Below are 27,046 nucleotides of genomic sequence, written 5' to 3'. Positions count from 1 at the left end.
GACGACTCGCAGCGAAACGCCCCGGGGCTGGAAGGGTTGCGGGGCTCTCCGGGAGGCGGGGCGGGGGCGGGGGTGGGGGCGGCTCCTCGGCCGGTTCCCGCTGGGCGGGGCAGGCGGCGGCTCGGCCGCTCGTGGGTTGGCACCGAGCGGAGAGGCCGCCGGCCACGGCGGAGCGATGATCCGCAGGGAAGGTAAGGAGAGCCGAGCCCTGCCCTGCCCCGCCCAGCCCGCAGCTCCGGGAACCGCGGCCCGCAGAGCTCAACAAGTGTCCGCCCCGCCGCACCTTGAGCGAGCTGTGCCGGGACGGCGCCCGCGGCTCCCCCGGCATGGGGAGCTGTATAAGGGGTGCCCGGCTCCGTGCCCTCCCCAGGACGTGGGATGCGTCCTTATAGCAGCGTGGCCGTGGGGTGCTGCGCATCCTCTGCGGGTAGGGAGGCCGTTGATGTGCGGGTCAAGTGAGGAGGAACCCTCTGTAAGTGGGGTGCGCTCCTACAGGTGCTGTGAGGATGCTCAGGCTGTCCTTTGGGTTTGGTATGCAGAGCCAGCACTCCCTGCTCCTGTGTCACCCTCCGTGAGGGCCAGCACGGTGCGTGCTGTGCTTCCTGCACGGCTCAGTTGGGTGGGATGGTTACACCGTGTTCAGTCTGCGTCCCAATGTGGTGGCTGCAGTTCTCCACCTGCTTCTTTAGGCTCTGCCGATGAGGTCAGGGACGAGCGGTGAAGATGACTCACAGGATGCTGGGCAGTGCCTGGAGCTGCTGTCTGATGTTGCAGGGGAAAAAAAGTCCTCAGTGTTGATACGGGGCTGGGATGCCTGTAAAGCCCAATGAAGGTGGAGCCCTGGAAAGTCCCTGCTCTTCCCAAAGCTGCTGCAGAGCCCAGCTTTGAGCAGGAGCAATTCACACTTCCTTTGGCTCCTTTCTCTTCTGCTCCAGAGATGAGTCAGTGTGGCCTGGTGAGGGGGCAGGACCCCAGCAGGGTGAGCTGAGACAGCAGGTGGCACAAGGCCTGGCAGACACAGACCCCCTTGTTTGGTGACCTGAATTCCCCGTCGAGAGCCCCGGGACAAGCAGGACCATCCTTTCTGCATGAGTTCCTGGGTCAAACGATGAGCCTCAGACAGCAGCGGGACGCCTCCCCCGCCTCCTCGCACAGACTCCCTTTGTCTGTGGGCTGCTGGGGTGACAAAGGGAAATATTCAGCAGCAGGGCCGGGCCGGGTTCAAGGTCTGTGGGAGCTCCCCACCCATCTGTATGGGTCACATCTGGGGTTGGTGCTGGGTTTTGCTCAACTATAGAACTGAGTTGGCTGGAAAAGCATAGAGCTATCCTGGCACAGTGAGCTCACGGCCCTGCTGTTTTAGGGCCAAGGTTGTCCCACAGCTATGGGGAGCTTGGTCACAGCAGCCTCATGGCCAGCATCCCTCTTTCCCAGCTGTATTTCCCACTGCATGGAGCAATTCTCACCCTTCACCTTGTAGAACTGCAAGTTTTTCTGCCTGTGGAGCTGAGCTATTTGCAATGCCTTTGCAGCTGCCCCACTTGCATGGCCCACTGTGCTCATCTCTGCTGTGATCCTCTGGCCTTGCACAGGAGAGCTTGTGTTCCACAGGGTCACACAGCCCTATGCAATGGGGATGCGTCCAGCTCCCAAAAACTCCTCTGTTTGGGAGGTATCAGTGGTTGGGCTGCCTGCAGGGACACCTGCATAGGAAAGCTGCTTTAGTGGCTGTCCAGCTCTTAAAAGTCCAGAGCTAGAAGGCAGTGGAGGTATTGCATGGATGAATGAGCTCTTTGCACTCAGGGGTGCACTCAAGCTTTCCTAGAGGATTTCTGTCCATCTCCCAGCATTAATGCTGTGTTATTCCTTTTTCCTCTCTGCAGACACCAAACGGGCAGTGGAAATCCTGACGAGATACCAAAGCACCCTGCACTCCCCAGAGGAACAGGAGCTGAAAGCCTCCATTGGAAAGATCTCACACATCTTCCAAAGTGAACTCTTCCAGGCTCTGCTGGGTAAGTCTCTTCCTGCTGTTCTCTAGGGCACTGAGGTCAATGGGTGCTCTTGGCCAGAGCAGTCCCACTCCTGGCTGCATGGTTTCTCTTAGGATATAAATTCTGGAGCTATGACAGAGATGATCCCAGTACAACCCAGGCTGCTGTGAAGGCACAAAGCAGAGGATTTGTGTATTAGAGCACAGATGTGATGTGGAGAGCATAAAGCTGGAAGGGTTGGGTCTATGCTCAGTGTCATATGGGGAGGGAGGTGGCACAGCAGTCCCGCTGTCCTGTCAACACCAACAGCGGGGAGTGCCGCTTGGTTGCTGGTGACCTTTTCAACTGGTTGAGCAGGATATTAGTTCCCGGGACAGAGCCAGCTTTCACTTGATGTGTTTACCTAACGAGGAATTTGCATTAATTGCTTCCTCCCCCGTCCCTTGAGTGCGTGTTTGTGAATTCCTCTGTCCTTGTGCAGCCCTGTGTGACGCTGCTGCTCCCTGTGCTCATACGTGGACCACTCGGTGTCCTCAGCCCCATCCCCATGGGCACACAGGTGCAAGTGACACTGACGCATGGAGGGTGGAGTGCTCCCATTCCATCTGCTTTTCACCCATCCTCCTCCCAGTGGGCTGCTGGAGTTTGCTTGGAGCTGCAGGGCTGGGTCGGGGTGTTTGCAGGGTGTGCTGCGCCTACGCCTGCACCTGTGCTCCTCTTCCCACAGCACGGGGTGCTGCTGCTTCTGTCCTCTCTTGTGCTTTCAGCAGCACCTGCCTGGTTAGTTTTTTTTTGGGGGGGGAGGCACAGTCAGGCAAACGCATGGGGCTGATACACAGTCATCCTCAACTTGAGCTCCTGCAGGTAACGCTCTCCTAGACATATGTTGAGTTTGAGCACCAAAGTGCGTTTGTTGGTAGCAGAGCTACTGGAAGTGCCAAATGTTGCAGTGTTTCACATGTTGTTCCACATGAAATATGCAAGGGGTGGGGCCTCCCAGGCACTTCTTTAGAAATAAGCTGCTTTGTGAACTCAGATGTGATGTGCACAGGGCCAGGCACTGTACCGGTGCCCTGTGTTGCCGTGCCTGTGCTCTGCTGGATGTTGTTCCCTCAGGCTTCCCCTGCAGCTTCTTGCATCCTAACAAAAGGTTCATCTGTTTGATGCATGGAGCCCAGGAGGGAAGTATTCGGCTATGCCTGATCTCTCTTCTTCTGTGTCAGTCTGGAGTTTTCTTCCTTATTGGATTCAAAGTGGACTTACGCAGCCATCAAATGGGCACCAGCCTGTAAACAGAACATGGGACTCCCCAGGACCCCATCCCCAAGGCTCCCCACTGCCCATGGTGACATTCCTGCCTCAAACAGGGACACCAGCAGCAGTGTTCCACTGCGACAAAGCCATCCAAATCCTGTGTTCATTTTTGGGAACTCCTGTGCATTCCAAGCCTAATCCACGCAGCCAGGAGCCCCTGGTATCCTGTTACGCAACGACTATTTTCATAAGCAGAAGGAGAGGTGTTTTTGCACAAAAACAAAGTCTGTCTGTCCGGCTGTGAGCCAAACACTGGCCATGACCTCAGGGCTGATCAGTGATGGCTTCAGGAGCAGCTTTTGCCACCAGAGGTGCACCTGGGGCTGGTGCATCCCTCCCTTCTCTTCCCATGGCCTCTGGGTTTCCTGCAGGGCACCCTTTGCTAAGCACCAGGTTCTGGAAAATCTGCTAAAGATGTAGTTTGACAAACCCTCCTGAAGCCTTTGGTTCCCTTTGGGGGTTGCTGCAGAATCACAGTATCACAGAACCAGTAAGGTTGGAAAAGACCACTAAGCTCACCTACTCCAACCCATCCCCACAATGCCCAGTAACCTGGGGCTCCCCAGGCTCCTCTGCAGCGCACACAGAAAATGAATTTGTTTTCCCTGCTGTGGTTTTCCTCCTTCTGAGTGCTTCTTTCCGCCCAGCCCCTTTCTGGCCCCGCAGCCCTGACTGCTTCCAGTCTGCTGTGTGCTGTCAGGATTTATGACTTTGCCATGCTGCATGCAAGGCGTTTACCAGACCCCCTCAGCCAACCTCTTGGAGTGGTACATTTAACCTGGCAGCGTTTACCATCCTTTCTGGTTTTCTCATTTGGACACTGTTTCAGCTATTTAGGGGCATGCCTTCTCCTTTCCAAAGCCCCCTTTCCCGCAGTGCTTTTCTCCTTTTTGCTGTGTACCATCCACAAGCCAACGCTGCATGTGTGCTCTGATGTCATGATGCGGAGCCTCTAAATAGGCTTTGCTGCTTCCCACCCTCTTTGTCACCCCTTCCAGTTTCTTTCGGAAGAGCTCCTTGCTTTTTCTGTAGCTCCCCTTATGAAACTGAACACTGAAACGTGGTGATGTGAGATTTATTGCTCCTGCAGCACTGGGCTGGGGTTGCTGCGTGTTTCCATTAGGAAGTGCAGCAGCCCCACTGCTTCTTGTAGTGCCCCGTGGGTGGGATGGAGAGGAGAAAATGCTCCTGGCAGGGCTGGGAGGAGGGACCTGCAGACCCTGCACCCGATGCAGGACATTGGCACTACACTCCCTGTCCACTCCTGATGATGTTTCTGGTGCTGTTTTGTAGATATCCATGAATTCTATGACTTCACGCTGCGCTCGGCTTCCCTGCAGCCTCCCAGCCCAGCAGTGCATCGTAGCCCAGCCAGGCACCGCAGCCCCAGAGAGACCCACAGCCCCCCCGAGGTAAGAGCCACTCCGTTTCCTGCAGTGGGGACAGGTTGGCACCAGCTGCCATGCCAGCAGTGTGTTTCCACACCTCCTCTGTCAGAGATTCCCTCGATAATTAGGAAACGTCTCTCATTCATGAGCGCTAATTGAATTATTCCTAATGCAAATGAGTTCAGCTCTAGCTCTGCTTTCTGCTGTGGATGTACTGGGACTCTGATCGAGCCACCTCACAAGCTGCTTTTGATAACTGGAGTTGGGCCTTTCAAGTTTCCTTTCTCAGGATTTTTTCCAGCTCTCTGATAACTTCCACGTCTCTTATTTGCATTCTCTTTAATTTCCAACAGTCTTTTAAGAGATACAGCACCAGACAGAGAGGCAGTGACTGAACAGTAGGATCTGAGTTATCTCCTAGGCACAAAAGCTAATTGAATTGCCTTGATGGAGTGGGGGCAGTTTTGACTTTCCAGGGCTGCTCCAGTCCTTACCTCACAGCTCTCGATCTGGTCTATGGCAATGGATCCATTTTCAAGTGGGCTTACAACCTGTTTCTGAAGCAACAGGCACCGGGATCCTATTTAGTTTTCTGGGGCTGCAAGAGACTCATTTTCAGCAGTGGGGTCCACCTGCCCGAGCACGCAGACACCATCACACCACTCCTTTCTCTAAAGAGATGCGTGGAGACATCTCATATTGCTGGAACATAGAATGGAACGGGTTGAGTTGGAAGGGACCTAAAAGATCACCTGTTCCCAGGCCAGCAGTGGGATCCCCCTGCCCTGAATGGCATCCCAGGGGCTCGCAGCTCTCCCTACCCACTTCTGTGTCCTGGGTCTCATTGCAGCCACCAGCCCAGGATGATGAGCAAAGGCTGCTCGCAGTGACGCCGGCAACGCCCCCAAGGCTGGTGAGGGTGACAGCACGGCGGACGGAGGCACCAACCAGCATCTGCAGCCTGGTGCTGGGCTCCCGCAGTGCCCTGCCGCAGGTGAGCCCCCGCACCGCGTCCCACCCGGCCGCCGGCTGCCACCGCGTGGACAGCACCGGGGCTGCGTGCCCGTAGCACTGTGGGATGGTGCTGGGGAAGTGCCTGGGGCTGGTGTTTCCTCGGGCTCTTCCCGTTGGTGATGCTCAGGCTGGGAAACGTGGCAGTAACACCAACAGCATCCCCTGTGCGTTAGCACTCATGTGGTCCAGCGTCAGCATTGGGAGGGCAGATGGATGTGGTACAGGATGGAAATCCTCCCAGCCCCATATCTCCATCTCACTCCCACCTCGCGGATTTCCACCTTTTTCTCTCTCCGAGCTCCTCAATGGCAGGTCCATTCCTCAGCATACCAGGAGCTTTTCTCTGCTGTTTGCCATCTATCTGGATGTGGGTCGTAAATCTCAGCTCCCTCCTGGTGTGAGCGCATCGCGTGGGCTCCGTACCTGATGTTGGTTGTAGGGACGAGTGAAGGGCAAAACACACTCTGAGCCTTTAGGGAGGGATGGAGTGGCTGTGATGGATGGAGCTCACCAGACGTAAAATAACATGAAGGCTTTGTTTTCCTTGGCACAGCTTTAATCAGTCCTCGTTTGCTAGGTTGGATTCTTCTTCCAAAGTATTTTAAACGTGAAGATCACACTGCTGCTTTTCTCCCCATTTTAAGTGTTTCCCTTCTCGCTTTAGACTCCAATAAAATGGGTGATGCCCCATTTTTTTCCTTACTGTTGAATTTCTCCTTTTCCTCTCCCTGCTCTCTCTGCGTCTTCAAACACTCACCAAATCCTTACCATGGAATAGGGGGGGGACTGTGGTTAAATGGAGACAAGAGGTGCAGTCTGCAATCAGCCCAACCCTGGTGGTGGTCATTTCAGCAGTGAAAACTTTGTGTGTGCTGGGAATCCACCTGCTTTTATTACTTCATCCACTGGGATTTTGGATGGAGCCCTTCCCCCTTGTGTTCCACCCTGGCATCCCTGGGCTGCACTCGTGGATGTGGGGCTCTCAGGGGCAAGAACCTACAAGCACAGCATTCAGCCCCACACACCTGGCTGAGATGCAGACACCTCCCCTCTACTTTGAGGTTTCACACGGTGGGGAATCTTCTCTGTGATAGTCCGGCTCTCCTGATGGTTATTTATCCTTTCCATTAAAAATGTGCACTTTACTGATAGCCTGGATTCCTCTTGCTTTAGCTCCCAGCCCCAGGAGGTTTTGCTGCCTTTGTTTGCCAGGATAAAGGGCCGCAGCAATCAGAACAGTTCCCAACATGATGGTATTTATAGATGCGTCTGAGTTCCCTTTTAACTTTCCCTTAGCTAAACTAAACAGATTGGCTTCCTCACTCACTCGGTGTTGTTCCAGCCCTGAAATCATTCCTGTCATTCTTTTCTGAAGCGTTCCTTTTCTTTTTAGCCTTCTCCTTGTATGGGGTCAGGTCAGGGTGATGGGCACCTTTCAGCCAGATCAGTATACCCACAGCTATTCCCTCCCAACCTGGAAGGGTGCAGAGCAGGGGCCTGGAGGAAAGACCTTTGGGATGATGATGTGCAGTGGTTGGCCATGCTTGGGGCTCTTCTGTCCACGGGGCAGCTCTCCTGGACCATGGGAACAATCAGTGCTGGAAGCTGCAGGCTTGGAGCTGCTTCTCTCCAAGCTGGGACATGGCAGGTTGGCCATGGAGGTGAGCCCTATCCACCAGTTGTCCTCATCTGAACATCATGATCATTGCTGAAGACCTGTTTTGTCCTGCACCTCCATGTGCAGGATGTCATGGGGCTGGATGACCCTCCACACCCAACTCCTGCCCAGCTCCTTGGTGGCTTCTTGTTCCTGGCTTTTGGTGCTGTATTTCTAAAGCACTTGAGTTGCAAATGGCACTCAGAACTGAGAAAGCTTTTATAATAGATTATAGTCAATGATAATAGGGCACTTGGGCAGAGCGGAGCTGCTGCCTCCCTTGTGTTATCAGCCCACGAGCAAGGGGCACCAGTGGATACCTCACTGCTGAGAAGAGGCCTGGAGACGAGCTGGCATGTCTTGCCTGCCTCTCTTATTGCATCCATCATTGTAAATAAGTTTTCTCTTGTCCTGGCTCCTGCCTCTCCCCTGCCTGCAGTGGTAATGGCAGAGTGAAAGTCACCGTAGGCTGCCTTAATCGGGAAGGTGCACGAGAAACGAATGGCCTGTCTGCACAAATGCTTCCAGGAACAGGAAATGTTGTGTCTGCTGGCACAGCTCCGTGCACTCCGAGTGGCCCCGCTCAGTGCAAATGGCTGCTGCTCAGGAAGCAGGACCAGCACACAGAACTGTGTGCTTCGGGGGCTGAAGGCATCCCTGCATGGAAAAGCCGCGTTCAGCCCACAAAGGGGGATGCATGCGGATGGCTGTAACACCCCGTGGAAGCACAGTCCTGCAGGCTCTGTGGGGTTTGATCAGCCAAATCCTCCACGTCAGCCTCTCTCTGCTTTAGTTTTTGGGGCTTCTTGAGGCTGCTCCTGCAGCGCTGCCTGCCTGTGCCCAGGGGGTGGCAGGAAGGATTCGTCTCTCTGAAAGCATCATCCTCACACAACCCTCCCTCCCGGCTCGGGGAGCAGAGAGCAGCCAGCTGGAGCGATGAATGCAGGAGGAACAATACCGTTGATGAGCAGAAACGCTGCGCCTGCGAGGGAGCGCTGCTCGGCCCCCCGCGGAGCCGCGTTGACTTCATCTCTGTCACTGTGCCACCGCAGCCTGCCCCGCACGTCGCTCCCCGCACCGCGATGCCGATCCCAACAGCCAGAGCTGAGTGCCAGCAGCTCTCAGAGTGATGGAGGGGCTGCTGCAGCAAGCGGTTGTGCCTTGAGTGCTTCTGCGTTGAAGCTGGATGGGAAACCGTGCCGGCTGAGGTGCTGCCTCTCACCCAGCCGTGTGTGCATGGGAGTGTGTCCCCGTGTGCCAGGTGGGGGCTATTTCGGTAAAGGCCAGCAATGTCCCCTTCCTACCATTGCAGGGAGGATGTGGCCCAGCCCTGCAGGCTCTCAGGAGCCCTCCCTGCTGCTGTCAGTGCTGAAGAAGATACGTGTCTGCCCTAACCCCCAGCTCGGGGGGCTGCCCCATCGGTACCATCACGCCTGTCTGCTTTGCTTCAAACACCAAAGCACTGAGGCCAAGCCTCGGTCCATCTGTCTGTCCGTCTGTCTGCTGTAACTCGCTCCAACTCAGCCACACACATCAGCCCTTGCTGCACAGACACCCAGCTGGGCAGCTGCTGCCAGTGTCTCAAGGATGCTGCTGTGCAAAGAGGATTTCAGCATGGGCTGTGTCAGGGAGAGCTGTCACTTCAGTGGACGTTTTGGGGTTGAATGGCCTCAGCTTTACTAGAGGCTCTTGCTATTCTTGCTGCAGAGATGAACAAGGAGATGCTTAGACTTCAGTTCTCCCAGCTCGATGTACAGCTTTAGCAGATGAATTTGATGGAGCCACCAGCCTGTCAAACTCAGATCACGTGCAGCCATCTGTTCCTGCTCTATTCAGGGACTTTATGCCTAAAACCAATGGCAAAAGGAAGATCCACAGCAGGCTGCAAGGCTTTTCTGGCTCTGCAGCACAGGAGGGCTCTGCTGGAGATGGGGCTGTTGGTCTGTCCATTCATTCAGGTCATCATTGCTGTTTGGGAGTTATTTTGTTTGGTAATAGCACAAGCATGTGCAGTGCAGGGGCTGTCCCATAGACAGCCATGCTCTCATCACTCAGCTGCATTCTGAGTCCATCTTTCCTGATCCATGCTTCATTGGCCTCCTCTTTCTACCCCAGCAGAGCAGGGCTGCAGGCGTTGTGTGCATTGAGATTCAAGCTTTGCCAGGGCTTAGCTCTGAAAGCGGGAGCTGAGACCACCTGAGCAGGATGGGGACTGAAACACCTTCAGTGCTGGTCGATGGAGGCTGATTATAAATCTCCCGGGTGCGTTTTTGCAAAGCAAATGGGCTCCCCTCTCCATTTTGTTAAAGGAACAAACCGAGCTGGAAGGCAGAGCCTGGCAGGCCAGCTGCTTCCTAGCTGGAGCCGGGAAAACGTCGCTGCATCTTAATGGTGTTGGGAAGGATGGAATCAGAATGGTGGTGAAAGAGGCATCACCAACGCTGTTATAAATAGAGCAGCCGTGATATCTGCTCAGGAGGGTTTTTTAGTCTTTGGGATTTGGAGGATAAGCACTGAGCTGTGCTGAGAGGTCCATTATCTGTGGCTTTTGCAGGGGAATCTGCAGGGGAACGAGGGCAGTGGATGAGTGCAGGTTTGGGAATCGTCCTTCTCTTGAATCCGAGTGTGACCCCATTTTAAGGCTTTCTGCTACATGCTGCTGCCTCTTGCACTGCTCTGCCTGCTCCGAGGTGGTTGTATCATACGTGGCTGCAGTGGTGGTTTCTGGCCAACCCAGAGCCCTGCTGCAGGAACGCTCAGACCCTCTGCAGCATCCGCTGTAACCACGCAGCATCATGCAAGAACTTTGCTGGCATTACACCTAAGGAATGATTCCAAGCATTGAGATTCAGGCGAAGGACCCCTGTGCTCTGTGGCCTACATAGCTCTCAGGGCTGGCACAGCTCAGTCGTTCTGGTGCCCGCAGCACTGGCATATGGAGCATCGTGCCCAGCCTCACCACCAGGCACCCACCTGTGTGTGCCCAGAGCTGGGCTCAGCTCTGCCAGCATCACAGCCGTGTCCTGCCACGTGTCACTTCCCCTTTCAGGGTCATTTTCAGACTGGGTCACTTCGCAGCCAGGTTCCTGCAGACCGCATGCAGGAGAGTTTGCAAAGAGCAACCAAGTGGGAAATGCACTGCAGTACTGGGGAGGCACAGCCTGCTCATGGGCTGGTGTCATCTCTGATACCATCAGGTCCCTGCATGCTATGTTGCCGTGTCACATGCATGCAGGGACGTGTTTTGTAAGCTGAATCTTATACGGTGTTTTTGCAGGGGGTTTTGTGCCTTTTTGATGCTGCGGGAGTGTGTTCATGAGGCTGCATTGGTGTAGGAGTGTGGCACTGTCCCAGTTCTTTGCTGTCACCCATCCATGATCCCCCCACAGCAGCCAGACCGTGGGACCTGAGCAGCCTTGTCCCAGCCTGCAGGTGGGGAGAGTCACCTGTAACCCCAGGTTTGTGCTAGGTGGGTCAGTGCTGACATGCAGCTGTCAATGCATCCGTGCCTCTGTCAGTCTGAGCTGCATCTTCTGCCTGACCAAGGGTGGGCACACGTTTCAAGGTCACCTCAGGGCTTCCCAAACAGTCCTGTTCTCGGCGTGCAGACGGCGTGGGGCAAGAGTTTAAAAGAGCCACTGCGCCTTTAAGAGAGGCCCGTGAGCCGGCTGCGGCCCTACGGCACGGCCGCTGATTGGCTGAGCGGCGGGCAGCCGGGCGGGGGGCGGGGACAGCCATTCAGAAACTCGGAGCTGCACTCGCTCCCTTAAAGGGGACGCGGCGGTGTAAAAGGTAGGGCCGAGCTGGGGCGGGCGGCCACCCCCGGTTCATCACGGCTGGCTCTGGTCACCACCGGGTCCCCGCTGCTGCTCTGGATGGGTGAACGCCCCGACCTGGTTGCAGGGACAATGCGAGTGGGCACCCCAAGCCCATGGGACATTCCAGTGCTTTATTGCCGTGCTTGTACAGAACTGAATCATGTTAATGTTTAATTCGAGGTAAGGGCCTTTTCCCTGTTTTTATGGGCTTTCCAGCTGTGCCTTTGATGCTTAAAGCTGCAGTTGAGCTCTGAAATGCATGATATGATTCCCCTGTGGCTATGCATTGCAGACCCCCCAAAAACCCTCTGTCCCATGAGCAGGAGTGGGAGCTTCAGGGCAGGAGCTGAGCACAGTGACTGTGTCCACGCACGATGCCCACTGCAATTGCTTGCTGCTAAATAGAAGCCTCAAAGTGCAAAGAGAACTCGTGCTGTTCCATGGGGACTTACTGTTCATCCCCAACGTGAAGCTGTGGCACTCGCCCCATCAGCTCACCAGGGAATATTTCATAGTTCATTTGCTGCAATTGCAACTGCAGCAAAGGCAGATTGATCAGCTTGGTGCTGATCAAAGAGCCTGCTGCAGTCGCTGCCACAAGTGAGGAGATGGAACTGTGGCACTGGGCAACGGATCAGCTCTCATTAATAAAATGAAAACATTTTTGCCCTGGAGGAGAATTAATTTGTTTGGCAACTGTGCCGAGAGCACTGAGAGCTCAGGATTCCATCGTCCCCAGGGTTACAAGGGTGAGACCTTCCATCAGCCCCTATGCTCTGGCTATGCCGCTATGCAGCGTCTGTCACACTGGGGGCTCTGCACACTAGGAAGGCTGCAGGTTCACCAAACCCTCCTGAGCTGGCTCCAATCCCTTCCTTCACGCTGACCTTGTGATGGTCGGTGCCCATCCCTCACACCTGCCTTCCTCTCCCCGCAGGACTTCGTGTGAGAGCAGCGCCCACTAAAGCCGTGCCACCTTCATGCCGTGTAAATAGCACCAGCTCTGGGATTTCTTGATGCTTTGCTGAAATTAGCACCTGAAAAAAAAAAAAAAAAGAGAGCAGCTGCCAAAGCCACATTTAAATGAGACGGGCAGGTTTGGGGAGGAAGAGGAGAGCGGATCGGAGTGCTTGAGTTCCTTCTTCAAGGAACCCCTTGGCCCCGCACCAACCTCCTCCTGTGCCTGGTAATGCATCCTGAGCCCCTCATGGTTCTATAGGGAGCAATGCAGGCAGCAACCAGGGTTATATTCCTCTTGGTTGGGGCTGGCAGATGACATGTGTGGCTCATTGTAAATGAGGAGGAATGAAGCAACACTTGCACCAAAGACAGAGCAGAGCTAAAGCAGGATATGCAGGCAGGGAGCTGCAAGATGGGGAGGACCTTGTGAGGTTCAAGGGAATTATGGGGCCTCCTTCTGTATGTGGCAATGGGATACCCATAGATAAGTGAGCTGGGGGAGGAAGCAGGAGGTGCAGGCACGGACTTGCCAGGGGAAAAACAGAGTTAATGCTTCTCTGAATTGTTTGTTCCATTTCTTATTAAAGCATTTTTTTCCCTACCAGGTCTCGTCCTTTGCTTTCATGCTCCCTCCTCTAAGTGAAAGCCCATGTCCTTACCTGTCCTCACTGCGGGACTGAGTGAACAGAGCCACACCAGGAGCAGGGCAGCGTGCACATTCTGGGCATATCTCTGATGCTGGCGTGACCCAGATCTCAGAGGTGCTGGGTAGCCAATATGGACTTTGTTCCTCAGTGCTCAGGCAGGAGGTGCTGACCACCTGCCCCTTCCTACAAGGCTTGTTGTGGTCTGTGTGCAGCAGTCCCCTGCCCCTTACAGCTGCCCTAAGCTTAGAGCCAGGGGGATTTCAGTGTGAACACATCACAGCTCTGTGTCGTCAAGAGCAGCACATGAGTGTGAGCATCCACACTGTAACAGGAGCAACTTGGACAGCTCAGAGGCAACGAATTGCAGGCAGTGCTGGGGAGGATGGACTGCACCACACAGTGGGGATTGTGGTGCTCAGGGCTTCTGGGGCAACATAGATCTTAATACAGCTGTTAATAATTAGAAGGTCAGGCTCAGCTTTTCCTTAATGAATCAGATAAGGTCTTCTGCAGTGGTTTTCTTTTCTACCCTTCGAGTCTGTGATGGTGACTCTCTTCCCATCTTTTGTGCCAGAGGTGTGGAACCACTGAGCTGCCCTTCTGCTCACGTAGGGATTTCAGCAGCCCCCAATGCTCTGCTCTTACCATACCCTGACAGCAGTGGTTGGAAGGCCCAGCGAAGGCCTTAGGCATTTCTACAGCCCACAAAGGGCTCACGGGCAGCAACCCCAGGATGTGGTGCTGGAGCGCACGGTAATAGAGCAAAGCATGATGAGAGCTGATGTGGGGATGCACCCGTGTGTGATGAGCTGGGGGTGGGGACAGAGCGAGGACAGCTGCAAGCGAGACAGGGAACTGTTGAGCAAAGGGTTTCTAGATTCCCACAAGCACGAGGTGCTGGGGAGCAGCAGGGCTCGCGGTGGGGCTGAGCGGGCCGTGGGGCTGCACAGCACGGCGTTTTGAGGGCGGCTTTTGGCACCGCTGCCGGGGGAGAAATTGCCCTTTGGTTGCGGGAACCCCCCGGCCGCGCTGCCCCGCATCCCCCGCCTTTCCCCAGCGGCACTCCGGGGGCGGCGGTGCGGGGCGGTGCGCGGAGGCTCCGTGGCTCAGATTGGCGGGGAGCGGCGGGGAGAGGCGGAGGATGCTCCGCGCCGCCGCCGCAGGTGCCGCGCTCCGCGCTCCCGCGCCGTGCCGGACCGGGCTGAACCGCGCCGAGCCGGACCGGGCTGAGCCGCCCCATGCAGCCGAGCGGAGCGGAGCCCGGCGCTGGGACTGAGCTACGCCGGGAGTGAGCCGCGAGACCCCGCGGAGCTCCCTGCGCCGTAACCCCTCCTGCATCCCGGGCCCGGGGGCGCGCCTGGCGCGGGGCGGGGGCCGCTGCCGCCCCCCGAGCATCCCTCCCTCCCTCCCTCCCTCCCTCCCTCCCTCCCTGTCTCCCTGCGCGCATCCCTCCGCGCCGCCTCCCGCTCCCTCCCTCCCTCCCTCCCACCCTGCCGGCTCTATGGTGTGAGGGCAGCGATGCACAAGCACCACCACTGCTGCAAGTGCCCCGAGTGCTACGAGGTGACGCGGATGGCGGCCCTGCGGCGCATGGAGCCTCCCTCCTACGGCGAGTGGCAGCACGAGCAGTACGGCTACGGTGGCTACGGCTCGCAGACCTTGCCGGCACCGGGGGGGGCCGCGCCCGCTGCCCGCGGTAAGGCCAAGCTGGGGCCCCCTGCCCGCGATGCCGCTGCGTTGAAGCCTCCGCCGCCGCCACCGGGGAAGAGCGCGCCCAAGGTGAACGGGAGTGGCCCGGGCTGGTGGCCGGAGTGCACGTGTTCGAGCCGCGACTGGTACGAGCAGGTACGGGCCGGCACCACGTTGCGGTTCCGTGGCACCTTGGGATGGGATGGGGCGGATGGCTGCTGGGGGAATCCTCTAAGGAGCAGTGGGGCCGTGGTGGGCGATGCCGGCATATTGGATTGTCGTGGGTGGACGCCGTCGTCGTTGCAGTTGGTGGCCATCATCATCATCACTTGGGTTGTCCATCATCATCATCATCATCATTTGGGTTGGCCATCATCATCGCTTTGGTTGGCTATTTCCATCTCTCAGGCCGAGCGCTGCGATCCCGCCTAACTTAGGTGTTGTGTGCTGGAGAGCATCCCTGGGGCACAGCTGGGATGGGGCAAGGCTGGGTCTTGCCTGGCACAGAACAGGTGGCAGGTATAATGGATTTGGGGCACCCACCTACCATCCTTGCTGCTTACAGTGCCGTTGCCTGGAGCCATGGTACCATTGAGGGCGTCCCGTGGTGTTGCATTTTGCAGGTGTGGGGCACGCTGCCACCAAGCAGCCTCATGGGCTCACAGACCGGCACCCTCTTGCCGTTGAGTTGTGGTTTCCTCGCTCTGCTGCTACGTCCCTGCTCCCAAAGATTATTACGTAACCCTTCTCTGGTCGCCAGCATGCTGTGTGCTTTCTGCCCCATTTCACTGCCTCCATTTCTTCCCACACGCATTCATTTTATTAGTGTTCTCCTCCAGGACCCGTTTCCAGGCTGTGTTTCTCCTCTAAATGGAGAGACCAGTCTTGTTTTGAACCCACAAGCAAGCTCAGAAAATGGTTGGAGCTGTTTGCAAAGCATTAAAATGGAGGCTAGACCCTGCCTGAAAAACAATTTACTCTGCTTTAGTGAAAGGCATTTCAGTTTGCTTCTTCTGCTGCTTTCATTCATTATGTTCAAACCTCACATGATTTCTTATTGATCCTTCTAATTATTATTTCAAGACGCTGAGGCAGGCAGGCACACAGTAATCAATGGGAATTCTCTCTTCCTTTCCCCTTGGAAAGCACAACCTCCTGCTTCCCTTCCCGTGTTTTTCTTCATTACTGTCTCAGTCTGTAGCTCTGGTTGAAATAATCTGATTCCAGGCTGATATGCTCAGAAGACATTTACGGAGAGTCTCCCAAACCCCGGCACCTTCCTATCAGCCCTCTCCTGCTGCTCTCTGCTTCTCTGCCACTCTTTGCATCAAAATCAGCCTCGTCTCTCTCTCGCCTGCTGATTCCTGGCCAATGCTTTTCAGCTTCCCTTTGCTTCTTTCTGTCCAGCGCAGAGCATCCACTGCAGAGCATCCACCCCTGGGCAGGTGCAGGGAACTGGAGCCGGGTGCTCCCTTCCTGCTTGCAGGGAAGGTCTGGCCCAGGGATGATTGCAGGGGAGGCGGTGGCAGCTGCAGCACAGCGCGGCGCTGGGCAGGGGAGCTGTCGTGTGCTGCAATGGTGGAAGGGAAAGCATTGTCTCTTTGTGGTGCTGCCATCGAGCCCTGGGTCCACAATGGGGACCTCTACTCAGCCTTAGCATTGATGTGAAGGAATCAGTGCCTCCTCGCTGCACTGCCAGTGACAGAGGATGCCAGCGTGTGAGGCTGTGTGAGCATAGTGGGGGTCTGCGTGTGTACCATGTTGTGTGTGCTGTGTGCACTGCCTGTGTCAGAGCAGACAGGACTGCTCCCTGGTGTGTAGCAAATGTATGCATTGAGCAAAGCTTGGCCATGCTCCCCTTCAGATCCATACCCCGAGAGCTCTGGGGAGAGGCAATCTGCCACCTCCAGAGCTGCCCCTTTAAGTGGTGTCCCTGGAAGCTCTCCCAGCAGGAGAGGTGGGAGACAGAGCCAGGACCTGCTCTCCTCCCTGCGAGCTCCCTTACTCCTTTTCTCCCCTTCCCTGCACCCAGTGCATGTGCCAGCGTGGCCGCATGTGCAGATGCTCTGACACAGGGAACGTGCTCATGGCTGCGTATGGTGCTGCATGCTCACTGACATCACACATCCTCACGGAGCCCGTGTGCAGCCCCACAGCATGCAGCCGTGCCCACACGTGCTGCCCAGCACCCAGCACAGCTCCAGCATCAACCCATGCCTCCTGCTGCTGCCTTTTTCCTTCTCCAGGACACAAATTAGCTTGCTCAGGCAATGCCAGTAATTGAGAACCCCTAATCCTGACTACAGGGAGAAAGGAAATCTCCCAGCTCTGGGTTTCTCATTTCTTTCTGCTTTGCTTTCCTTCCCCCTTCCTTTCTCCCTTTGGAGATCTCTTCCATTTCTCCTCTCTTATCTCATCGTTTATTACTCCCCGTCTCCTGCGCTTGCTGCCATCACCACTCCCCATTGTTCCCTTCTCCACCTCTATACATCCATCCCCGCACCCGCCTCATCCCCCTCAATTGCTGCTTGGGGACACGAGCCCCCCCTCCCTGCCATGCTGGGGTGAGAGGAGGACTCCGGCTTTGGGGGAGGAATGGCAGCGCGGTTGGTGCCGATGCGCAGCAGCGAGAGGAGCCAAGTGCTCCAAGCCCCTCCTCTCCCCGCAAAGTGCCGCCCACGGATGCTTGGGAGCGCTGTGCCAGGATGCTCGGCCACATTGAAACCCCTTATCCAGGGCTGGTCCATAAGAAAAGGGCCATCCCTGCAGCTTGGCTCAGCTCATGTCCCCAGTGCAAAGCAAGCAGTCAGAGCAGAGTCCCCCATGGGGCTTCAGAAGAGCTGGCTGGCGTTCTGGTGTATATCTAGGATGGCTCTGGGCATCAGCACCTCCTCTCCAGGAAGGGTATGGCTGTATAAGGTGGGAAGTGGCTGGTATGCATTCTGCAACCATAGGAGCAGCTCCAGCTGCCAGCCATACATGACTAGAGATGGCCTTCCTGCAGCCAGATTGCATCCTGCTGTCTCCCTTCTCCCCTCTCCTGGGATCAGGGTCACACAGGATGGTTGGAGCAGCTCTGGAACATGCTGGGCTTTTGTGGACCTCCTGGACAGAGGCATTTTGTGGATGAGCAATGGAAAAAAGGAAAAGGACCTCACTGCCTGTCCAGGGCTGCAAATGTGTCACCAAGGGCGGTGTTTTTCCATGCACTAAAACTGTTGTTACAGCTCCTCCCATGCACCAGGAAATCACCTGGAGGAGGTGGACATGGTCTTGGTGGAAGCAGCAGTACTTGGTGGGCATAGCAAAGCTCTGGGGCTCTTGTGTTATGGGAGGTTGGGGAGAAAGAGCCTTGGGAAGGAGGTGGCCTTCACCTGGTGGTCAGGCCAGGTTAATGAGCAATGGGGTGGGGAAGGGCTGGAGCCCCAGATGTTCCCTGGGGAGGTGCGAGGGAGGGTGAGAGAAACGGGGTGCTGGGGACACGGAGGCAGTGGAGGTGGTGAGGTTGGCAGGGTGATGTTGCTATGGCTACTCGTGTGCTATTCATAGAAGAAATTAGCTAAATCTTTGCACTGGAAGGTGGAGGAGGAAAGAGAAGGAAGGCGTTCTTGGTGTTTGGAGGGAAGGAAGGAGGGGAGCCAAAACAGGAAAGGGGGTCCGTTTCCCTCCTGTGCTCTGAGCCCGTTCCATGCGGGAGTGACTGTGGAAAGCACTGCCCAGGGTGCAGGAGGATGCACGTCGGGATGAGCTGCCCATGGGACGGCCCCCGCGGTGCCGTGCAGAGCCCCGTGAGCAGGGCGAGCTCTGCGTCACGCCGGGCGGCAGGAGACATCCTTTTAATTAAAGACATCCAATCTGCGGGGAGGTATTTTTGGCAGCCTAAATGTAGATACAACTCTAGCGAAATCTGCCATTTGCAGCTGGCTCCTCACGCTCAGCAGGACTTCTTGGATGCTGGTTGTCCCCCGGCCACCCCCAGCATCTGTCCCCACGTGTCCCCTCACCATCCGGAGTCCCGCAGGGTCTTCCCTCACCACACCGTCATCGCACCCCACTCTTCCCTCATCACACCCCGCTCCCTCGTGAGAGTTTCATTCCCATCCCACGGACCCGTTTGTCACCTCCTCACTCACGATGTGTAAATCTGCGTGTCTGTTCCTAATATATCTCCTTCCATCTGATTTCACCTCTCAGCTTGTTTCTCGGGCATCTCCGCCTGGTGATCCTGCCGTCACTGAGCTGGGTGGCTGGAACCAGGTGCTGAGCTGCTCTCCTTCCCCCAGACTCTGCCTCTCCATCACCCTAAGCCCTCACCCCCATAGACCTGTGAGGCAGCTGCTATTTCTGTCATTCTGAGCCTTCCTTCTTTGCCACCCAGCCATTGCCACAATCCCAATGACACATTCTCAAGATGTTCCTAGGGTCTCCTCATTCCCTCTGTGTCTTCTGCTCAGCCAGTTCCCCTCATGCACCCTAGAGCATCTCCTGTCCTGCTCCCACCTGCCCCTCCATCCTGCCAGGAGCAAGCTGAAGTGCTCGAATGTCCTCAGTGCACCTTCCAAAAGTGCTCATTTGGGAATGGATATCCAAGGACATCTGTCTCCTTAGTTTCCTTATTCACCTGGAAGTCTTTTCCTGTTTCCATCAGGCATCTGAATCCTTGTGTTTGTGCTGACCCTAACAAAACATCATATTAGTTATATTATTGCTTGTAGCAAAGTGGAGGAGGTGGCTCCTTGCAAGGAACATGCTGGAGGCAGGAAGACTTCAGCCAGAGGGATGCTTCCTGTACATTATTGTCTCAGCTGGGCTCTCCTCTTGGCTTTGACATTACCAGTTTGGTGGGACCTGCCCCAGCCCATTCCTGACCAGTGCTAAAGACATGGTGGGGCTCTGCTGGATTCTCCGAGGGTGTACTCAAGACAGAAGACCCCCACAGAGGTCTTTTGTGAGAGGCTAACTGTGGATCAATCATCCATCCATCTCACCCTCCATCCATCCATCCATCCATTCATCCATCCATCCATCCATCCATCCATCCATCCATCCATCCATCCATCCATCCATCCATCCATCCATTCTTCTCATCTTCCATCCATCCATTTCTTCCACCAATCATCCCTCCATCTTTCCCTCCATTCTTCCCTCTATCTCTTTATCCCATTCTATATCTACATCCCTCTATCCCTCCACCCATCCATCTACCCATGTATCCACCCATTCATCCATCCCTCCTTCCCCCCATCCATCCCTCCATTCCTTCATCTCTCCATCTCTGCAACCATCCATCTTTCCCTCTCTCCATCCGCCCATGCAAGTGCCCTGGATTTAGGGGTGGAAGCACAGCAGAAGCCCTGGCCATCCCCAGAGAGCTGCCTTGCTCTGGTGAGGCCGTGGGCATGCATCATGTCTCAATCGGAGGAGAGGAGCTTCCTCTCCTTCCTTTACTGCGGATGCTCATTTAGAGAGAGGAAGTGATTAAGACTAATCAGGCCGCAATCAGCCGTGGCTGCGTTCTGGGCGCTGCAGAGCTCAGCCCCATGCAGGATGCCCTCCCAGTTCCCAAAGGAAAGCAGATGGGGCACCACTCTGGGATGAAGGAGCTGAGTGACATGGGAATCCGCTTAACCCTCTCTCTGCTGTGGTGCTGCTATAAGGTGACATGGGTTGTGTGAGAAAGCTGGTTTGAACACATGCTAACATGGGATGATGCGGAGATCCCTCAAGGGCACTTGCGAATCCAACAATATGTCATGGATTTGTATCTGTAACACGGAGGGGAAAAAACGAATGCAGCATTAAACAAGCTCTGAATGCATGAATTTGAAATGCAGCTCAGTTTAGTCTGCAGAAGCTCATCCAAGGGGGGTGATCGATGATGGACTTATTCAGGGGTTGTAACTATTTCTGGTGACATGTGGCACTTCAGAGCAGCCTGGGACCTGAATTCTCCCTTATGTCCTTCCTATCTGCTGTGAAACAGAAACATCTTTCTTGCAGCGTTGTACTTAGGGGTGCGCTGGAACTTAGAGAAGAAAGCAGGCTGTTTCCAACCCAAAGAAATCCGCGATGCTGTCCTTATTTGCTCTTCTTTCCCTTGTATGTATGTATTTGTTTGAAAACTACGCAGATCTTTCTGATGATAATATCTCTGCCTGCAAACAATAAAAAAAAAAGAAAAAAAAGTTGAGTGGATTCTATTTGGCAGCTCCAGGTCAGAAGGAAGCTGTTGCAGCCCAGCACTCCTGCAAATTGGGTCGCTTATTTTAGCGTCTGGAGCCTGGAACAGGATGTCTAACTTCCAGGCATGAACACACCGGCCTTAATGGCTTCTAATAGAAACTGAAACTCCACAGAGCTTCTGTCTGGAGAAGCTTTCTTCTCTCCCCTCTGAGTGAAGGCTTTTTCCAGTTCCTATTTAAGCATATTCTTAAGAAAAGCACCAAAACAAAGATTAAACCCTTAGTAGCTGTTTGTGTTCACATTGAGCTCTGGGCAGTTCCATGGCTTTGCCAGCCATCCTTGTGACCGTGGAGCTTTCAAGTCCTGGAATGGCTGCGGTGCTTTGAGCCTGTGTCCGTTCCTTGGGGCTGCTCACACCATTGGGGTGACAGAGCTGCGGTGTCCCCAGCACATCCTGGAGTGGGTGATGCTGGCTGGTAACCCAGCGTGGGTGTGTATGGAGCAGGTGGAGCTCTGGGTACTGGGGGCCAACAGGGGGTCTGGGCAACCCTAAGCTCCATAATCAGCCCTTGTATTGTTTCTGAGGTGGTTGCAGCATGTTGTGAGCCATGCAGAGGGAGGGCATGGGGTCAGTATGCAGCCCTCTTTGGGGGTTTAGTGGGAGGGGCTCAGCCCAAATGGTGCCAATGGGCAATAAAAGTGCAAAAGGAATTATTTTGTCTGTCCTAGCAAAAGAGAAAGGAGGCTCATCCCTGGCTGTGGCATTTCACAGCCTCCAGAAGCTTTCAGGCTGTGTTTTCCTCTTCCCACCCCTTGGTCCACCCATTATGTGACCATAGAGAGCTGGGAGAGGGGGACAAGCGTCTGGCAGCTGTGTGTTACCTCTGCCCCTGAGCAGTGGGGTGGCAGGAAGACCAAAGCACAGATGTAGCATTGAGATGTAAGCATAAAGCACTTGGCCAGCCCACCTCAGGTGCTTTGGGAGATGCTGTGAAGGTTCAAGCCCTGTGTTGGTGCTGGCAGGAGCAGTGTCTGTGCACAGGGCATAGAACAGATGAATATGTCAGTGCTGATCAGGGTGAGCTGTGGTGCACGCAGGCTGTGCCGCACTGCCTGGACCTGGGCTTGCTCCAGTGATGATCCTTCATTAGCACATTGTGACCCCGCTCCTCGCTCATCTCACACCAAAGCTGCTCCCCAGTATCCACTCGTGCCAGGAGCCGTGTGCTCACAGCAGGACCCTGACAAGGGTCAGCTGTTCCTGCTGCACATGCAGGGCTCTCCCTGAGGTTTTACGCCCTTGGCAAAGAAGCAAATCGGATGTCCATCTGTCCACCTTACATAGATGCTTCTCTTGGATATCTCCCCACTTGGCCTCTGCCCCGAGAGCTGTTAAAAAGGTGTAGACTGAATTCTACTTATCTCCAGAGCCATTTCCTTCTAAGTGCTGTGATTACACATGAGGTGATTTAAAGCAAGCTGTACTGAAAGGCAGATCAACTTTTCACTCTGATCCATTTCGGGGAAGTTATAAAAATCAAGCAGATATAACTTTGTGTCTGCTTGTGCACAGGCCCAGTGTCACACTGCACTCTGTACATGGCACCTGGGGCATACAGCCTTCCTGCAGATTGGGATTTGTCAGCACTGGATGCTCCTGCTTCAGTTCGATTTCTGGTTGAAATGGAGATGGGTTTGTGTGTGGGCACAATCCAGTTGCTGCAGGTCTCAGCGGTCTGCAGCACATGTATTGTGTCTGGATGAGGTGCATAATCCCCAACCCTGTGTTGGATCTGTGGGGGATGTGAACCAGATGCAAATCTCAGGGCTGTCAGCATGGAGGGAACAGTTTGGGCTGCCAGTTCAGAACCAACCCCATCCTCATGGGAACACTGCAGGATGAGGTTCCCTCCTTCTGTAGCACGCTAACGAACCTCCTGCATTTGCATTTAATTGCAGCTTTTCTTTCTGTTGGAACTTTTGGAAAATGGTCACATTTTGCAAATCCTATCTTCATCCCAGTAGATGATACCAATGAAGGAGAAGGGGTGATGCACTAACAGCACTGTCCACAGGTGACTGGTGTAGTGCCCTCGGGCTGACACTCCCTGCCTTCCTCCATCAGGCAGACATATTGAGCCCTCTGCCATCCAGGGAAGGAAAGAGATTGTCATCTAGTTGTTGGGTGTTTTTTTTTTGTTTGTTCTTGGTTTTTTTGCTGGGCAGCAGGAATGTGCTGGTGAATTAACCATGCCCTCAATTCTATAGGGAATGGTAAGTAATTTATGCCCTAAGGAACAGGGGGTTGCTGCTTGCAGGGAGAAGAGGAAACAGGGCTGTGCATTCAGGTCACATTCAATGAGGGCTGTCAGATCTCTTCCATCTAAAATGCTTCATCACACTATTATTATTTACTGAGCCCTGCTGGTGCTTGGAGATTTGCAAATGAAAGTGTCCCCTCGCCACTTGACAGCATGAGCACCAAAATGCAGTAGAGCTCGAGGTGCCCCAGACTCCCTCCAGCAGGCTGCACAAATCCTCTGCGTTGGAAGGCTGCAGGGAAGGTGGGACTCGAAGAGAGGACCTTGAGGAGTGAGGGGGTCACTGCACATATACAGGAAGATTGATTTAGGCACAAAGCCAGCAAGGCAGAGGACAGCTGTTGGGAAAATCTGGGCAACAACAGGAGCTGAAAGGAATAGCAGTGGAGGGGAACGAGGCTTGAAGGTCAAGATTCAAGAACTCTCTGGTCTCTTGAGGCTCAGAGAAGTGGACCCTTTACCACCAGTGTAGTGGAAATGCTAAATCGTGGCTTGAAGCAGTGGTGGAGCATCTAGTAGGAAGGCAGGGCCAACCCACAGGAGTTCAGCTGCAAGCAATGAACCTGAGTGACTGGAAGGGGTGGAGTCAGGATGCACCCCTTCCCAGACCTCATTTAAGGGTTGGCAGCAGAGAAAGCCTTGCTGGTGAATCCTGCCCACATGAGGCTTCTTTTCCTTCATTTCTTCATCTGTGGCTGCTGCATTTGGGCCCATTTTCATTTGCTGCAGCCAGAGACTTTGCCACCCCGTTGTTATCATGGTACTTTCTATACCATCATAACATTGCGCAACAGGAAAAATGTGGATCTTGGAATATTTGCAAGTGGAAATCAGGGCTAAAATCCAAGCACCTTTCTCGTGGTATCTGGAATAGTTGGCCACAGGAGGCAAATGGGGATTTCCTGGTCTGAATTCCTTCTGACCACGTGTGAGTTTGTTTTAAGCAGCCACTTGCATTCAGCATCTCCTGGGTCCCATCTGGAGCCTGAGTGGGAAATTGTGCTCCTAGCAGTATTTTGAGATGCAAAAGTCACTAGTGTGGAATGGCTGCAAAGGATGCTCAGTGCGCAATGAGCAGGCTAGACAAAATATGTCCTTAGGGCTCACCACTGTGTGAGCGAGGCAATGTGATGTGTGATTTGTGGGCTATTAGTAATTCGACAAAGAGACTGCAGTGGGGCTCGCTGAAGGACTCAAGCTAGACCTGCAAAAGCCTCTGTGGCATTATCACACAGAGCACTTCTCCCCATCATTTGTGGAGTTGAATTAATGTCATAAATCACCGGGCACGTGATAGACTGCATTTAGTTAGGCTGCCTCTTCTATATCCTTCCTGGAAACTCATCTAATAAGAGCTGGCCTCTGGCACACCAAGGTTCAAACATCCACAGTTTGTTAATTGCTGGCAGTAGAAGGCTGCATTTCTTTTATTATTTTTTTTAATGCCTTGAAATGTGGAATCCCTTCCTAGAATTGCACTGGGGACTAATAAAAACCAGTGCCAGGTTTAATATATGCTATCTCACAAATTATCTGGATTAAATACAAGAACTGTGCTCTATCGGAGAAGGGCTATTCCCAGCTTAACACCGCTTCTGGGCCACGGAGATCCCAAGACATTGGACCTGCAAATTATGATTTTCTTATGTGTGTGAGAGTGGTTTGGCAGGAGAGCTTGGAAGTGGTCATATTTCCCTGAGCTGGAGAATTAATTGCCATAAAAACTATGGTTTTGTAACCAATAGTTACAGCTGCTGGAAAGATCAGAAGGTATCCAAATAAATCAAATTAACTACCTCCTTTTCCATCCTTATGAGAGCTGAATTTTTCTGGGCAAGATCAGAAACACAGTTCAGCTGACCCCTAACCTCTCCCACCTACAAAACCATGAGGGGGAAACAGCCAGAAATACAGTCAGCTAAAACGAGAGAAGGTGGAGACTGCCTTTCTGGGTGATGTGAGGAGGTGGTTCTCTGTCAAGGAGACGTGCTAGAGGAGAGCAGTGAGGCCTGCCCCAAGAAAGTCTCAGATTAGCTGAGGCCATTGGGCTGTGCAGTGTGACCACCCACATTACTGGGCAGCCAGTGGTTCCTGTTAAGTGCAACACAAGCTCCACTGTGACTTGCTTGCTCCTCACCCAGACTTTGAAGCTTCTCATGTCCCAGGGCAGAGGGCTCACCTCCCCTCGTAGCTCATGTTTACCAGCATTTCCCTGTGTAGTTCTGGCCATTGCTCTTCACAAGAATCTTTTAATGGTGCTGCATTCCCAGCACACGCCACATTTTGCACTGTTTGCTGTCGTGTGCTGGTGATAAATGTCAGCCTTGCGATTAGTCTGAATGCATTCTTCTTTCGTCACTTCTCATTCAGAGGACAAAGACCTCCCTGAGCTGGGGATGCTTCTTGGGAAGGGGCTGAGGGTACGACGGGCACTGCGCCTTCAGGAGGTTGCGGTGCTGGACAGCTCCAGCTCGGCCCGGCACTACGGGACCCCGCGCTGCGCCCCGTTGTGCTCCGCCCCCCAGCACCGACGCTGGAGCCCCACATGGACCCTCCCCACGCCCAGGGCTTCGGTCCCTCAGCCTGCCTTGTGCATTCCCTGGCACACATGTCCCTCCTGTCCCAACCCCTAACTGTTGCCTCCTCACCTCCCGTGGTTTCTACCCAGCTGTGATGAGCAGAGGGTTTACCTCGGAGTAAGGAGCACGAAGGGACTGCACGCTGTCACCTCCCCGGGTTATAGTCTGCTGGCTATATGTCCTTCCCACAGGATCTCCTTTCCAACCCCTCCTGTTTCCTTACCCCTTTGCAAAGTGGATTTCATGTTCTAGCGTTAATATGAATTGGACCTGAGGCTGGAACAGTTTCCAGTCTTGCCCATCTCCCTTGCTGCGGCTGAGACCACATGTTTGGGGATATGCTGGGCACGAGGAGGGGACCCATGCCTTAGCAATGCTGTGTTCCCATACCCAGCCCAGGCTGCTGGGCACATGGAGGAAGGGCAAGAACAGAGCTCTTCCCAACCTGCCCTCTTCTGCCTGATCTGGAAGAGCTGTGGTGGCATGGCCAAGATGAGGCCGTGCATTGCAGCGGGCTGTGTTCGGTGACATCCCGCTTTTGTCTCCCCACAGGCCAACCCTGCTCCCATTATCGTGAACACAGACTCGCTGGAACAAGGGCTCTCTGTAAGTCTCCTGGTTTTGTTTCAATTCTTATCAATGAACGCTGCATTTTCTTGGCTCAAAGATGCCTGAAAGGCCCCAGCAAGGTGGTAGAATAGCCTGCTATCTGTGCCACAACCCTACAGCACATCCCAGCCCCAAACCCTGCTGGGGCCATGCTGAGCAGAGCCGTGGCTGCCAGCAGCTGAGCAGTGCTTGGTGACAGGGAGTGTTTGCAGCCACTGTGCATTTGGTACTCTTGGCTTGCTGTAGAGCTAATCCTCAGCTTGTTGCAGAGAGAGTCTGCAAGCTGCTGCAGCCCTTACCAGAACATTTGCAGATCATTCATGCAGGAAGCATGGAAGGAGCAGGGTGGCCAGTGTGGATATTTGTTGCACTGCTCCCAAAAGGGAGCTCAGTTGTCAGTTTAACAGGGCTTGGATGGTCTTCGGACTTGAGATGGATGGATTGCTCCTGTTGGTTGAACCTTCCTTGCAACAAGTTTCAGGTGTCAGATGCTGAGCCAAAGCCTCCTGGCACTCAGGAGGAAGTCTATGCTTTCTGTCTCAGCACTGTGACCCTGGGTCCAGCAGCCTTACACAAGTTATGGCACAAGCGAGTAGTCCAACCATCAACCCATCACCACCATACCAGTAAACTGTGTCCCTCAGCGCAGCATCTACCGTGTTCTTGAATAGCTCTAGGAATGATAATTCCAATGATTCCACCACCTCCCTGGGCAGCCTGTGCCAGTTCCTCTCCACTCTTTCTGAGAAGAAATTTTTCCTAGTATCCAACCTCATGGAGATCCAGGCTCTGGGGAAAACAAACCTTATAATATCCCATCGGTCATTCCAGAGTCAGCAAAGGAGCCAAAGTGGGGCTCTCTGTAGAAGAGCA

At 54.4% G+C, this 27,046-nt stretch overlaps 1 protein-coding gene across 13 annotated transcripts in view; it reads left to right on the top strand.

The window, feature by feature from the left end:
- Positions 1-123: 123 nt before the first annotated feature.
- DLG3 (discs large MAGUK scaffold protein 3) overlaps positions 124-27,046 on the top strand; it is a 56,821-nt gene continuing 29,898 nt past the window's right edge. For 4 of the 13 annotated variants that reach the window (XM_015859974.3, XM_015859971.3, XM_015859970.3 and 1 more), the window contains exons 1-5: positions 1,094-1,226; positions 1,884-2,015; positions 4,602-4,720; positions 5,547-5,690; positions 26,117-26,170. In XM_015859974.3, coding sequence (XP_015715460.2) covers positions 1,109-1,226; positions 1,884-2,015; positions 4,602-4,720; positions 5,547-5,690; positions 26,117-26,170 — 567 coding nt within the window. In that variant the 5' untranslated portion in view covers positions 1,094-1,108. Of the gene's footprint in view, positions 192-363; positions 428-1,093; positions 1,227-1,883; positions 2,016-4,601; positions 4,721-5,546; positions 5,691-13,923; positions 14,638-26,116; positions 26,171-27,046 lie in introns of those variants that run through there. The other 9 variants (XM_015859979.3, XM_015859977.3, XM_015859976.3 and 6 more) reach the window with 6 other exon arrangements.

The sequence above is a fragment of the Coturnix japonica genome, chromosome 4, assembly GCF_054131305.1.
Source record: "Coturnix japonica strain WE chromosome 4, WE-NBRP24, whole genome shotgun sequence".
Taxonomy (NCBI): Eukaryota; Metazoa; Chordata; class Aves; order Galliformes; family Phasianidae; genus Coturnix; species Coturnix japonica.
This window is presented reverse-complemented; position numbering and strand designations above follow the sequence as displayed.